Raw genomic sequence first — 14,850 nt, 5'->3', positions numbered from 1 at the left:
GTTGTAAAGAACTGAACGTCATCGAGCTCAACACGGTTATGTCGATTGATACCATCTTTGGTATCGACATGATCCATACAGTACATGTGTCGACTGAGATATCGCAAAGATTCACTCCCCCATGGACTTAAAAACCTTAACCATACACTTGGATAGCTACTACACTACTCCACCGTATCAATTAGCAGTACCGATAGCTTGACTTCAATAAATGCCTGTGCCTCTACAAGTGTGATCAGCATTAAGTTGATTTAAAGAAAGACAAGGCCACATCATTGGATGCATTTATTAGTAAGAAACATACATATCACAGTGAAACAGGGAGATATGACAAAGTGATTTCAAAGAGGTCTTGGGAGTCCTGCCACATTGGAAGGCTAGAAGTGATCTTGTGTATTTAGGCTTTGACAGCCAGTTTCCACCTCTGAAGCCACTGTTGAAAAGTCAGTCCTCCATTGCAGACGTCAGGCAGGATGTGCTGTGCTGGTTGAGCCCACCTGTATGAAAGCACACAAGAGCAAGTTCCCAATAAGACAATGGATGCTAATGAATAACCTGGCTTTTATTTTGACATACTTGGCTATTATCTGTCGTAGGATTAAGTGAACATGGAAGAAAGAGGATATAATGTCATACAAATCTGAAAGTGCAGATTATTATCAGTGTAATCATCATTCATACAAGGTTTCACTCCATTATGGATTGGCTGACTTTTGTCTCTTATTACTACTGATGCACAATATCTTTATTTTAAAAAAAAAAAACATACCGATAACTTTCTGCTTCTCAAGACCCATGAGATATACTAGATCGCCTTTTTAAAAAACTAGATATAAATGTAGTTTGTGCACACCTGAAGGTAAGAAGAACAGGAAGAAATGAGGATTGGATGGATGAGTCCTAATGAAATATCATGACATGACTACTAGCACATTGCTACTATCAGGAGAAGCAGAGCATAGAGGGGAGAGAATCACTTGCCGTGGCCTAGCAAGGTGCACTGAATTTGGGCACACACCCAGAGTAGCCGGTGTGACACCACGGAGGTCTCTGAAGACCTTTTGCACTTTTCAAATTTCAGGTGGCTGATAAGGTTCTTCTGGCTTTTGGGGTTTCAAGTAAGAGGAGTTAGAAAAGTATTCATAGCAGCGTCGCTTTTTGATGCTTTGATGTCTGCTCTTGTGAAGAAGAATTCACCAAGTGTTGGATTGTTCACCCACGAATTGGGAACATCAGCTGCGTTTACATTGCCGTGAGATAGGTAAACAGTAATCTGCTACATATTTTTCCCCCCCTCATCATGAAGTGTTTGGAACAACATTCTTTCTCTTTTTTTTTTTTTTTTTTGAGGTGAGCCAACAAGAGGACAAGGAAAAAGGGCTTCTCCTTGGCACTGTCACTATCCCAGACTTCTGTGAGCCCAATGATGGCCTGCACGTTTTTGTCCGCACGTTTTCCGTCACACTACACGGGGCTTGTGAAGATGCTCTGCACGCTTGGATCTTTACTTCCACGCCGAACACCTCCTCGCCATTTTAGTCTTAACTCACATGCTTAAAACATCAAAATGCATCATTTCTGACTGCTATCCCTTCCCTTTCCATGCAACGTGCTATTCCTTGTTCCTGTGCGTGTCCGTATTGACTCCAAAAATGGGAGCAAAGAAAAATGAGTACAGTAAGAGGATGTGGAGGACTGCAGTGGCTGGGTTTGCCTTGGCCCCCACATGCCTGTCCCTCACTTTTAATGAGTATGGAAAAATCCAATGACCATGTACAAAGTACCGTTACAGCCCTAAATCAGATGTCGCCTTGTTTTGAGTTTATGTTGCATTTTATGCAGCAGATGTCTTGCCGTCTCACCAGTAAGATATGGCACTTTTCACTTGCTCTCCATAGGAAATGCCTTTTGCACATCTGTGGGTGAGGCCTCGGACTCTCGGGACCAGATAGTGCAACAACTTTTCGTCTTCCTCTTTGACTCTGGATAGCAGGGCTTCAAAATAAATTGAGAAAAAAAAACATAAGTCTAATGACATCAATTTTGTACATTTATGTTGCATTACCTTTATGATCGGACGCAAGCAGCAGCACCGCCCCCTCCTGGGATTTCTGCAGTGTGGTGGAGTGAAGTTGCAGGAGCTGACGGAGGAAACGCAACTCCAGCTGGTCTCTCCGCACCTTGGACCACAACTCCTCTGGAGCCTTGAGAATGGAAGTCAGTGCGGTAGCATTGATTTTCATGGACATATGAATTTATTATCCGAGTTCACGGCGGCAAACACAAATCGGCTGTGGCGCCGAAGTCAATCAATGAGATTGCATTTCAGAATCAGAACAAACTATTCACGTGATTTTCTTAAACCATCATGCAGACTCATGAGTCAAACTCATGGCGCACTGCGCGAGAACAAAACACGTCGGCTACAACAGATGGAAGTGTTCCGCGCCTCACCCTGTAGAGAGGGAACGCCATGTGCCGACGCAGGCTGCTGAAGGTCGGAGACTGCAGGCGATGGATGGACAGCCATGATGCAGCAATTTGCATTCTGAGGAGACAAACATGCAGACAGTTTGACTGTAGGCTTACACAACTGTCAGTGTGTGCTTTAAAGGGTCCCTGACATGAGTGATCAACTTTGCGAAAACATTGTTTGGAACTCTGTTCTCATGCCATGGAGGGCTGAGGCACTGCAGCTTCTCCAGCAGGTGATTTCATTGATGAGCTCCTTTCCTCCAATCATCAAATCCCGGAATGGTAAGTGTAAATGACTCTGGAGTTGCTTATCATTCAATTAGTCCTTTAAATGAGTATAAAGGGGTCTTTACGGACTGTTTGATTGTGTATGTCAGCCCGTGTCATGGATACATTTTTGTCCGGAGGCAGCCCCCCAACCCCAACGGTATATCACTGTGAAAAGAGGTTTATGTAACATGTATAATAGTGTTTCCAAGACATGACTTATTGTGATCTGTGGCAACTTCGACAATGGTCATTCTTCCTTGTTTTGTGTACCGACGGAAGCCAAATGCTTCCAAGTGGGCGTCCATCTGCCTCTCCTTCTCTGCATAAGTGTAAACAATGGAGAAAGAGGCAAGTCACAAATGTCAATCAAACAAGATGAACATCCTTAGCTGCACACTTGCTTAAGGGGTCGGTATGGCACCAATACGCAAGTATTACTAAAGCACTATTCAACACCAAAAATACAACATCTTGAAACATGGACCCTCACATCAAATCCAGTCTACATCCATATGAAGGATATGCTTGTTTTTTCATAACATGCGTGAAAGAAATATATCAATATATTGCCTGGGCCTAGGTTGAACCTTGAACTAAATTTACAGTATCACTGGGATACTGTTAACATCCAGCAGCAACACAACATTTTGCCATGACTATTTTGATAAAAATATACTCGACAAAATCGACAATCTACCTCGAGAAGCATCAGTTTACTCTGCTTTAGCTGAGATGTGTCACCCCAATCACGTTACCTCCGCAATGAGGCTGAACGGCGAGAGCTAGCACGTATAAATAGAATTTTTGTGAATTCATCGTTCACTTTCAAAAATAGAAGAATGCAGAACACAATCACAAACAATATAGAACAGAACTGGCCAGTCAAAACAGAATCTGCTGTTGAACGTATGTCACAGAAATTGACATAATGTGAAGGAAATGATTTGTGTAGGGAAGTATTTTATGTGGCGGACCACTCAATCGTGGCGGGATGTCACCGCAAACAGGAACTAAACATGCCGGTACGGCGGCCTGAGACACCGGCAAAAGTTGTGGGAAAAACTGCTCTTGAGTTTAAGGCAGGGGTCGGGAACCTTTTTGGCGAAGAGAGCCATGAAGGCCAGATATTTTAAAATGTGTATCTGTGAGAGCCATATACATTTTTTTAAACATTGAATACAATAAAATGTGTGCATTTTTATGTAAGACCAACAGTTTTAGATAATGGGCTCTAATTACGTAGACCAGGCACACTACCCCACGCCAATGGGGTGTGGCCAGCACACTTTCGTGAGCAGCGCAGTGTCTAATAATAAATCAAATACTTGTTGCCATTAATACAACTTCTGCTGCTGCATAGTTTTGCACCGTACTCCGTAGACGTATTTCATTCTTTTGGCCATCTTCGTCAGAAGGCTTGGTTCTGCAGCTTTAGCTATTTGACTAAAGGAGGAAAGTTTACATTTACATGTTTTTTTGACATCTCAATGACCGAGGTAGACTACAGCATTACCCAGTAATAATCAAGTTTTGGTGTTTGACCTGGAAAATATCATCAGGAAAGATAGATATGGTTGGCCATATTGCTACAGAATATAGATGAATTAAAATGCATAAGAAAGTTGTTGATTTTGAATATTATTTTTAACAGTCATTTCTGTGATGGTTTACTTTAAAATGTTAGCAAAAATAAATTTATATTGTGGTAAGAAATGCTTGAGAGCCAGATACAGTCATCAAAAGAGCCCTACCTGGCTCCGGAGCCATAGGTTCCCTACCTCTGGTTTAAGGGCTTCATGAGAGTGTTTACACTGTGTTGTCTAAGCGAGCCTTTTAAGATGCCTGTTGACGGTGTGCAAGTTCTGAGTGAAGTAAGACATTCTCAACACACACGACTCACGTCCGGCCTTCAAAATAAAAGCGCCACATCCTGTCTGTGCAAACAAAATAAGGCTGTGATAAAAAAATATCTTATCTTAAATGTCTAACTGGAATCTTCCTTAACCAAGCAGGAGTGTTCCAATATGTCAAAATGTTTGTAGTGGCTGACATCTCATTAGAAATGTTAGCAAAGCTACATCCACTTCTGCATTCTGTTCAGTGTATCAATGATTGTAATGAATTAACGGACATTTTATTCGCTAACCCAAAAAGCACACACTTCATGGGGGGTAAAATAAAATTTAAAACTGCAATTTCAAAAGTTATAAAACTGATTTGGTGATAGCCAGTATAATATTGTAAGTACTTGACATAGAAGTGATGGTGGGTGATGATATAGTAAGAACAGGACTTTACCCGTCTACGGTCCTCCTATCCAGAGCATGAAGGGAAATGGTGCCCATCTGCTTGACCTCCTTAGAGATGGAGTTCCTTAGACTTGTGGCAGCACTGGTGACGTCATTGAACTGCGGCACCAACTTGCCGTCCAAAAGGTCCTGTAGCTATAAATGAAAAAAAAAAGGACCAGTCAAAGTTCGTGTATTGATATACTTTTTAAAAAATACCAGAAGAGCCGCACCTCTTTGTGCCTCCGGATCAACTCAGTCTTAGCTGATGAGTTATCCTTGATCAGACCTCTGATGTGATCCTGTCTGAGGAGCTGACAAGGTGCAACATCATGAGCACAGAGATCTCCAGAAGGGGCAAAGCTCAGCTCTGAGCCTCACCACGAGCTGCCTGAAGTCCACAACACTCTGCCACTGGCTGTGAAGATTCCGCAGCGCTTCCTGCTGGCTTCTGGCGTGCTGGTTGAGCTGCATACAGCGATCTTTGATATGATCCCTGGCTGCAGCCTTCATCACACACTGGAGCTCCAGATCCACAGATGATCTAACAACCATAAGGAGTACGGTAAAGGTCAATATACTATAAGGACAGTCAGTTAACAAAAGTCTGACCATGTTGAGGTGAGCCGCAGTTACTGCAACTAGCGGCACTGTGTGTGCACTTCTAAGGTGGAATGTACAAATTAGGAAGCACATGCTAACGTCTATGAAGGCACAAAAGCGATGGTTTCTAAGCTGGATGTCTTCATCCCGACAGTCAACACTTACTGGTGCACCCTCACAGACAGCATTGCTGGCTGTTTCAATACAGTCGAAAAGCCAACATTTGGAGAAATGTTTGACAGACAGTAGGAATTGCCAGGGAGAACGTACATAAATATGTCAGAAGTCATTCCTGAATGAATAACCGAGTGAAAGAAGACAAGAAATCCACCAGTACATATGTGGTCCAGCTCAAAGCGGACTCCCCCACACTGGTTTAATAATATTCTTATTATTATTGGTTTAAGTTTTTTTTGTTATCATAATGAAAACATTGTCTAAACAAATGTCGATAATATTGCTTAGCAAAGATAATTTGCAGCACAATTACCGAGCAGCTAAACTTGCCAATGTATGCAATTCAAGGTAGTTATTTACAAATATATATTTTGTATGTGTTTTTTTTTTCTTTTTTAGAATTCCACGTGAAAGTTTCTCACGGCCTGATTGGGCCTCACCCACGGCCCAGTTGCTGGGGGACCCTGGTCCACAGACGTTTAAAATACATGACATTTCTGCTATTTGGTGGGTATTGTGTTTTTGTTTTTACATATATTATTTTTGTATTTCACCTGTAGACTTTTACTGGTGTACTTTGTATACTGAGAGAGATTCATTGTATCCCTTCTGTTTTTCCTCATCTTCCATATTTTTTTTACTAATATTAAAAAAGATTTTTTTTTTGTTTTCGTAGCATGAACCTGGACTAATATCTGATATCTCTTACATCGTTAGTGTGTGCAAAGTTGTTTGTCTCTCACGTTCAGTCATGTGCGAATCGGTCCTGAAATATCGATACTTCCAATGCTAGGTTCATGCGCTTAAGTGGATTCCCAAATCAAAATATTGATACTTTAGATACAGTGCATCCGGAAAGTATTCACAGCGCTTCACTTTTTCTACATTTTGAAAAACATTTTGAAAAAGTTACAGCCTCATTCCAAACTGTATTAAATTAATCTCTTACCTCAAAATTCTACACAAAATACTCCATTACGACAATGTGAAAAAAGGTTTTTTTTGACATGTTTTGAATTTATTAAAAATAGAAAACAAAAAAAATCACATTTACATAAGTATTCACAGCCTTTGCTTAATACTTTGTTGATCCACCTTTGGCAGCAATTACAGCCTCAAGTCTTTTTGAATATGATCCCACAAGTTTAGCACACCTATCTTTAGGCAGTTTTGCCCATTCTTCTTTGCAATAAGTCTCAAGCTCCATCAGGTTGGATGGGAGACATCTGTGCACAGCCATTTTCAGATCTCTCCAGAGATGTTCCATCGGATTCAAGTCTGGACTCTGGCTGGGCTACTCCAGGACATTCACGGGGTGGTTCTGAATCTTTTGAGATCTTGGCTGTGTGCTAATGTCTACTGTCTATATGGTCAAGGTACATGACCAGTCTACTGAGGTCAAGAGCGCTCTGGAGCAGGTTTTCATCCAGGATATCTCTATATATTGCTGCATTCATTTTTCCTTCTATCCTGACTAGTCTGCCAGTTCCTGCTGCTGAAAAACATCCCCACAGCATGATGCTGCCACCACCATGCTTCACTGTAGGGATGGTATTGGCCTGGTGATGAGCAGTGCCTGGTTTCCTCCAAACATGGCGCCTGGCATTCACACCAAAGAGTTCAATCTTTGTCTCATCAGACCAGAGAATTTTGTTTCTCATGGTCTGAGAGTCATTCAGGTGCTTTTTGGCAAATTCCAGACGGGCTGCCATGTTCCTTTTACTAAGGAGTGGCTTTCGTCTGGCCACTCTACCATACAGGCCTGATTGGTGGATTGCTGCAGAGATGGTTGTCCTTCTGGAAGGCTCTCCTCTCTGCACAGAGGAACGCTGGAGCTCTGACAGAGTGACCATCGGGGCCTTGGTCACCTCCCTGACTAAGGCCCTTCTTCCCCGATCGCTCAGTTTAGAAGGCCAGCCAGCTCTAGGAAGAGTCCTGGTGGTTCCAAACATCTTCCATTTACGAATAATGGAGGCCACTGTGCTCATTGGGACCTTCAAAGCAGCAGAAATGTTTCTGTATCCTTCCCCAGATTTGTGCCTCAAGACAATCCTGTCTCGCAGGTCTACAGACAGTTCTTTTGACTTCATGCTTGGGGTTTGTGCTCTGACATGCACAGTCAACTGTGGGACCTTATATAGACAGTTATTATATTTCCAAATCATGTCCAATCAACTGAATTTACTGCAGGTGGACTCCAATTAAGCTGTAGAAAGATCTCAAGGATGATCAGTGGAAAAAAGATGTACCTGAGCTCAATTTTGAGCTTCATGGCAAAGGCTGTGAATACTTGTGTAAATGTGATTTTTTTGTTTTCTGTTTTTAATAAATTCAAAACATGTCAAAAAAACCTTTTTTTCACATTGTCATAATGGAGTATTTTGTGTAGAATTTTGAGGAAAGAGATTAATTTAATTCAGTTTGGAATGAGGCTGTAACATGACAAAATGTAGAAAAGTGAAGTGCTGTGAATACTTTCCGGATGCACTGTATACTGTATGTTTTTGTCCTCTGCTGTATATGAGCTTGGTTATATTGCACATCAGTTACAATGATGTCTTGCAGAGATTTTCAGTTATGCGGTGATTTGACATACTGTACACTACTTTTTACAATTTACCAGACACATTAGGCATATTTGCACAAAGTATGGGATCAGTATTTTACCCAGTATGGGATCAGGGAGGCAGGGAGAGAGAGGGTGCGTTCTCCACAAACAAATGGTCGTGACCCAAGCTTTACATAGATTCAAGTGGGCAAACATCTCTGGACTTGTTTTGGGTTTCATGCAGATTGGACTTACAGCACCAAAGAGTTATTGTGGAGGTCATTGCCAAACCCAGACATCTCCTGTTCGGCCTCCTTCCTAAGAGTGAGCAGCTGGTTTTGGAGTTGCTGGACTCTGGAGCGAGTCTGAGCTAAGTCAACTAGACTCTCCTCCACTCTCTGCCATGCAGCCTGGAATGGTACATGGAGGACACACGTCTAATCATCTCTCACACCTTGTGATTCAGCTCATAAATGTGCGTGTTGATAGGCAGGACCTGCAAGAGGGTATTAATGGACGGCAAGTCGTTATCTTCGTCTCCTGAGATGTCCAGCAGATGATCACTTTCATGACGAAACCTACATTGATAACCACACATCACAAAAACGCTCTACCGTTTGAAAATGTCCGTCTTGTGGAGCCTACCCTAGAGCTGCCATGTCCTGCGTGATATCCACAGTCACTTTCTTCTCCAAGTCCTTCTGCTCTTTGGAAGCCAAATGTTGCAATGCAGAGAGGACGTGGTTTGGAGGATAAGCACCCAACAGGTTCTAAACACACAACAAGAAGCAACAGTAGGGCAGTGCAGTGGAACCAGCTTATGTTGCCAACCCGTCCATGTCCCACGACTCAGCAAGTCCCGATGTGTCACTCAAAGCAGGCTTAGACAGCCATGAGAGATGAGACATGCATTAGAAAGGACCAACCTCCACAGCGTTTAACCAGTACTGAAACACCGCCGTCCTCTGCCCACTCGTCGTACTGCAGCGGGAAAGAAGCAAGTTAACAATGCAGTAAAAAGCAGTTGAAAAAGTTTTATTTCATAAATGGAGGCGCCTACCGTGCGGCTCCAGAGTCCCCCGTTTTCAATACGCCCTCTTGTAAGGACTGATAGAAGTGGAGCCTGTCGTTACAGAGCTCTCTCACGTTACGCTAATGAAAAACTTGCTTTCATTAGTTGACACACAAACATAGCTTCCATCAGAGTTAGGTACAGCTGCACACTTGTGACGGGATCCAATAGAAGACAAACATACAGAAGGTCCAGGCTAGGACGTCTTACTAGCTGGCTAGCGACGAGCTTCACCACAGTTCGGAGTCTGCTAGGTGTAGGTGTTGTATCTGTATTGCTACGTGAAATCAACCTGATGAGAAAGAAGTTCCTGTAATGCTTGAAAAAGGCCCAAATACTGTGAGTGCTGCATGCTACCATGAAAGTATCTGTTACTACATGCTCACAGCATGGCTAGAAACACATAAAACCTTGTTGGAGGCTTATGGATGTGTTTTAGTAGCAGTGAGCTCTCTTTATTTCTTTAGAATGCACTGAAAAGAGAAATACGTGCGTTCATGTCTCACATAGGATTGTGGATAAAAAATAAGTGGACTTTTCCTTGAAAGCTGGACCCACTTCGGTGCTGATGTTGCCCAACTCAGACACCTCTAGTGTTTTGAAGACAAGCCATAAGTATTAGAATGGTAACTGGGGAGTAGGGTTGTTCAGTGACACTTTCAAAGAGTAAGTCAGCATGTAGCCATTGAGCATGATAGCCACTTGTAGCTCGCTCGAGCCAGGCAAAATGTGTCAACAAAGATGCCAGAAAGTGGAATGAGACTGCAACGTGAGCCATCGCCCACGCTGGCATAGATAAGCTTAGCCTGCAGCGGGCTGTTATTAAATTATTATTAATTATTCAATGACACAATCATATAAAAAACAGTAGCTCACTACTTGGTTGCCTTCACACTGGAAGGGGCGTTGCAAGGCAGGGAGAGACACTTTAAGACCATGCATCCATTTATTTATTTCCTATGCCGCTTATCTTCACTGGGGTCACTGGTATGCTGGAGCCTATCCCAGCTGTCTTCGGGCGAGAGGCGGGGTACACCCTGGACTGGTGGCCAGCCAATCCCAGGGCACATATAGACAAACAACCATTCCCACCCACATTGATACATATGGACAATTTGGAGTGGCTAATTAACCTAGTATGTTTTTGGAATGTGGGAGGAAACCGGAGTACTCGGAGAAAACCCACACATGCACGGGGAGAACATCCAACCAAGGTCTTCCTGATCTCCTGACTGTGTGGCCTACATGCTAACCACTCATCCACCGTGAGGCCTTCTTGGAAGACATAATGAAGAAAAAATTAAAAAGGAAAAGTGGCGATGTCCTTCCTCAGTGTTGAGACGCACGTCTAGGTTTTGTACAGTATTAAGAATTTATGGGAGTGGGTCACAGCCAGGGAACATTGTAAACCCAGAACCTCCTGCACTGTAATGTTAAAGGGGAATTTTGCCCATCATTCCCAATCCTTATGTCAAACATGAATGCATATTTATTTCCCTTTTCTGTGCATTATAACATGAGAAAACAAGTTAATTTCAACTAGCTTACAATGCTGTCCTTGCGATACACCTATTTCGATTATGAAGACCGCTATCACAAGGAGAGCAGACATCGTTGTGTGTTGTTGCGTATCTATGCTGCTGTTGTTGTTGACGGAACGAGCATAAGTATGTGTATCAATGTGATGAGAAAAGAAGTTTGGGTGGTGTTTTAAATCATCCAAATAGGGCAAGATACTGCAACTATGACATGTTATCATCAGTGTACGTGTTAATGCATGATCACAGCATGGATATCAAACCATACAATGTTTTGTTTTCGTTTTTTTTAGTGCTTCACAGTGGAAATAAGAGTATCCCAAAGACAGCATTGTAAGCTAGCTGAAATTAACTTGTTTTCTCATGTTTTAATGCACAGAAAAGGTTAAGAAATATGTGTTCATGTTTGACATAAGGATTGGGAATGATGGGCAACATTCCAAAATAAATGCACTTCCCCTTTAAGTGTTTATCGCTGTAAAAGGCAAATGTCTGATGTAGCTCTTGTACTGGATCTCATTAGATGGTGCAGTGCACGTACAGTAAAGTCTCGTTATATCGATATTGGTTATAACGAATTACTGCTTATTACGATACTATTTTCATTTCCCGGCAAATTTCTAGTCTTTTATGATATAATTAGTTCCATTAGTACGATACCCGGTTATTATGATAATCCGGTTACTACGATGCCCTTTTCATCTCCCGCCAGCCAATTTGGTCTGCTTATATCGATACAAAAGCAGCTTAAATCAATCTTTGCTTAAGGATTTCAATACCAAAAAAGAACACGGCGAACGGCACACACACACACCGATTCCCGCACTTCCTGGTTCACAGGTCATGCTCAACCCGCCCCACATAGCTGGCCAAACACATGCCTGCAACAGAAGAACCAACTGACATAGCATACACGAACCACGAACGCAGTTGGTTCTTCTGTTGCAGGCATGTGTTTGGCCAGCTATGTGGGGCAGGTTGAGCATGACCTGTGAACCAGGAAGTGCGGGAATCGGTGTGTGTGCTGCGCTCTGGTGGTGGAAGTGTGAAGTTGACTGGAAGCAGCCGTTCGCCGTGTTCTTTTTTGGTATTGAAATCCTTAAGCAAAGATTGATTTAAGTGCATTATTGCCCACTTTTAATGCAGTTCGGCGCAGGATCGGATATATCGACAGTCCGGTTATATCGATATTTTTTCCGACTCCCGACAATATCGATATAACGAGACTTTACTGTATTTATTGCTTTGAGGCTCTTACCAGGACTTGTGCTTCGACGGCAGCTTTGGAGTTGAGGGTGTCCCCATCACAAACGGGATTCTCAAACAGCACCTCAACCTCTGCTCTCCTGCAACATGCACAAATGAAATGTCTTAAAGTGTCAAAAAAAGGAAGTGATTACGCGAGTGCAAATGGTTCCACTTGGGACCGTTCTCCCCGACCTGGCCATCTGCTCCAGAGTTTGGCAGTGCTGGCTGATCTCTGCGACGTCACTCGACAGCAACATGCGACCCGAGACGCAGCTCTGCCTGAAAGCCTGGAGGAGCAACTCCCTGCGCTGGCTGTCCTCCACCTGAGCCCAAGTAGAGGTGATGGACCGCTCTGTGGAAGAAGATGACAACTTTGGGCCTTCTGTTTATCCAGAGCAACAGCCCATAATCACCATCTAACGTATTGAAACCTTGGCCGGTCATCTGTTCCTCGGTCGCTCTGATCTCAGAGTCCAAGTGACTGATCTCAGACCTGATCTGCTCTATCTTCCTCTGAAGCTCAGTCTTCTGAGCAGCCACACTCTGGCGCTCGCTCTGCTTCAACTGAAAGCACACCAAAAAAACAGCAAAGTGAAGGCTGAGCTGGTTGTTATGAGATGAAAATGAATGAACCCGATTGTGGCCTACCTCTTTGTCTCGAAGCACTTTGTACCTTTATGATAATGTCAAAGAGAAAACTCAGATCGGTCAGAGAAACAGCAGATACGGCTTAGGTCAAAGTGTGGCACAGCCAGCCTCCCTGAGGGAAGATGGCTGAACAACTGAATCCATTAATTTTTTCAAGGATTCTTTAACATTGCGAGAAGGTTGCCAGACTACCGAGGGGGAGCCACTGCAAATAACTCCTGCACTTTTTGTTTTAAATTTGCCCATCAGCCGCAACCCTTATGTGAGGTATGAACACACATCTCTCTCACTCTCTTCTGTGCATTCTAATGATATAAAAACAGACAAAAGCATGCAACTAAGAATATACATAATGGGACACACCTATTCCGCCTATAAAGCCTTCTGAAAAAAAACTCCAATAAACAACAAGGCTCCATTTCCATAATGTGATCTGCATATTAACCAAGCTACATCGACATTATTATTATTAACATTGTTCCGCGCAAGAACTACCTTTCTGGCGTAGTGACACCTCGCCACAACACATCCTCTCGCTCACAATGCCTGAGGTAAAGCTACATATTTTGAGGCTAGGTGTAGCGTTCCTTTCTATGTTGCTATGTGAAATCAATGCACTCAGGAAGGAAGTTCTCAGAGTACAAAGTACTACATGTTCATCATGAATGTACCTCTTACTACATGCATGTTGAAGCTTTTCTTTCTGTGTTCTAATATTGGCCTTTTTGTGTGTCCCATTATATGCATTCATTCACTGCCCTCTTATCTATTTTTATATCTTTAAAATGCACATAAATGAGAAAGATGTGTTTAAAATTCCCCCAAAACATTAACTTTTCCTCTAATTGGGGTTATTAATATGGTCAAACATTCAGAGGCAAAAGGATACCACTGAAGATTTCCTCTTATGTTCCTCGCGTTTCTACAAGACAGGACATAAGAAAGTGTAAACATCCAAAACACTATATATTTATACTAAAACGCCTTCCTTGTTGTTAGCATTATATTCAACATTGAAAGACGAACCTTTCGTGGAAGACGTGATGGATGATATAGTCCCATATTGACTTTCCTGCCCCAACACACAGCCTGGGAAGACAGTCAAGTCAAGTGTTTATTAAGCTGTGACAACACGCCACGGTTGAAGTTGTAAAAAGTGATACAGACGTGTTGAAGTAGCCGTTATTCGGCAGGCTCTCTGCAGAAAGACCGAACTCTTCTTTCGCCCAACGCTTCAAATCCTGTGCAAGAGTCCTGTCCGCCATTGGAACGTCAACCAAATACCGCCAGATAGCTTGCTCGTGACTTCACAACAAGCTATCGACTTCTTTGCCGTAGTAGCCTACACAAACCGGTCGATTGGAGTTTTTGTACTCACGTACTTTTAAAAAATTAATACATCACAAATTACAGACTGGAAAATGATTCTCATTCATGAAAATCACTTGAACTTTCAAAATCGCGCCCGTTCACATCCCTTCCGGGTTATGGTTCCGTTACGGTCACGTGCCTAAAGTGGGCTTCCGCCCACACATGATTAACCCTTCCCTACCCGAAGAGGTAGCGTCCATCCGACCATTTGTTCACTTTTTAAGCATTGATAACTGTTAGCAGACTTACGTAAAGAAGCTAATGTAAACACCCTATTGCCATATTGAAACATACCTTTAAAGTGACGTATCAGTGCCCCAATACCACCAGACTAACCACAACCAATTAGACAGACATAGCGGATGAGCTTCGTTTTCTGTGGTTTAATGGCGGCTTGCAACCATGACTTAAAAGATACATACCGCCATCTACTGTGTCGGAGTTCATAATCGTGGTGGTTCATGTGGCCGGATTTTATGAATTCGGAGGCATTTTGTTGATCTTTCTGTTTATGCAGACGAAAATATCACTTTTTCGGGGCAAGTAATCATGTTAAACTATTTGGCTCATTAATATTACGGGAGTCTGTTAACGGATGTAGCTAGTCAGACT

At 42.7% G+C, this 14,850-nt stretch overlaps 1 protein-coding gene across 1 annotated transcript; it reads right to left on the bottom strand.

The window, feature by feature from the left end:
* Window positions 1–278: 278 nt before the first annotated feature.
* haus5 (HAUS augmin-like complex, subunit 5) lies at window positions 279–14,277 on the bottom strand. Its single transcript, XM_058073568.2, has 19 exons — window positions 14,035–14,277; window positions 13,894–13,956; window positions 13,757–13,789; window positions 12,868–12,892; window positions 12,651–12,783; window positions 12,412–12,571; window positions 12,230–12,317; window positions 9,422–9,513; window positions 9,288–9,342; window positions 9,007–9,131; window positions 8,858–8,939; window positions 8,617–8,771; window positions 5,415–5,577; window positions 5,267–5,347; window positions 5,044–5,189; window positions 2,455–2,548; window positions 2,066–2,204; window positions 1,863–1,995; window positions 279–497 (listed from the first exon to the last, which is right to left on the bottom strand). The coding sequence occupies exons 1-19, from the start codon at window positions 14,130–14,132 to the stop codon at window positions 398–400; spliced, it is 1,965 nt and encodes a 654-aa protein (XP_057929551.2). The 5' UTR covers window positions 14,133–14,277; the 3' UTR covers window positions 279–397.
* Window positions 14,278–14,850: the final 573 nt, after the last annotated feature.

The sequence above is a fragment of the Doryrhamphus excisus genome, linkage group LG4 (genome assembly GCF_037039965.1).
Source record: "Doryrhamphus excisus strain RoL-2023G ecotype Guam linkage group LG4, RoL_Dexc_Guam_v1.1, whole genome shotgun sequence".
NCBI lineage: Eukaryota > Metazoa > Chordata > Actinopteri > Syngnathiformes > Syngnathidae > Doryrhamphus > Doryrhamphus excisus.
This window is presented reverse-complemented; position numbering and strand designations above follow the sequence as displayed.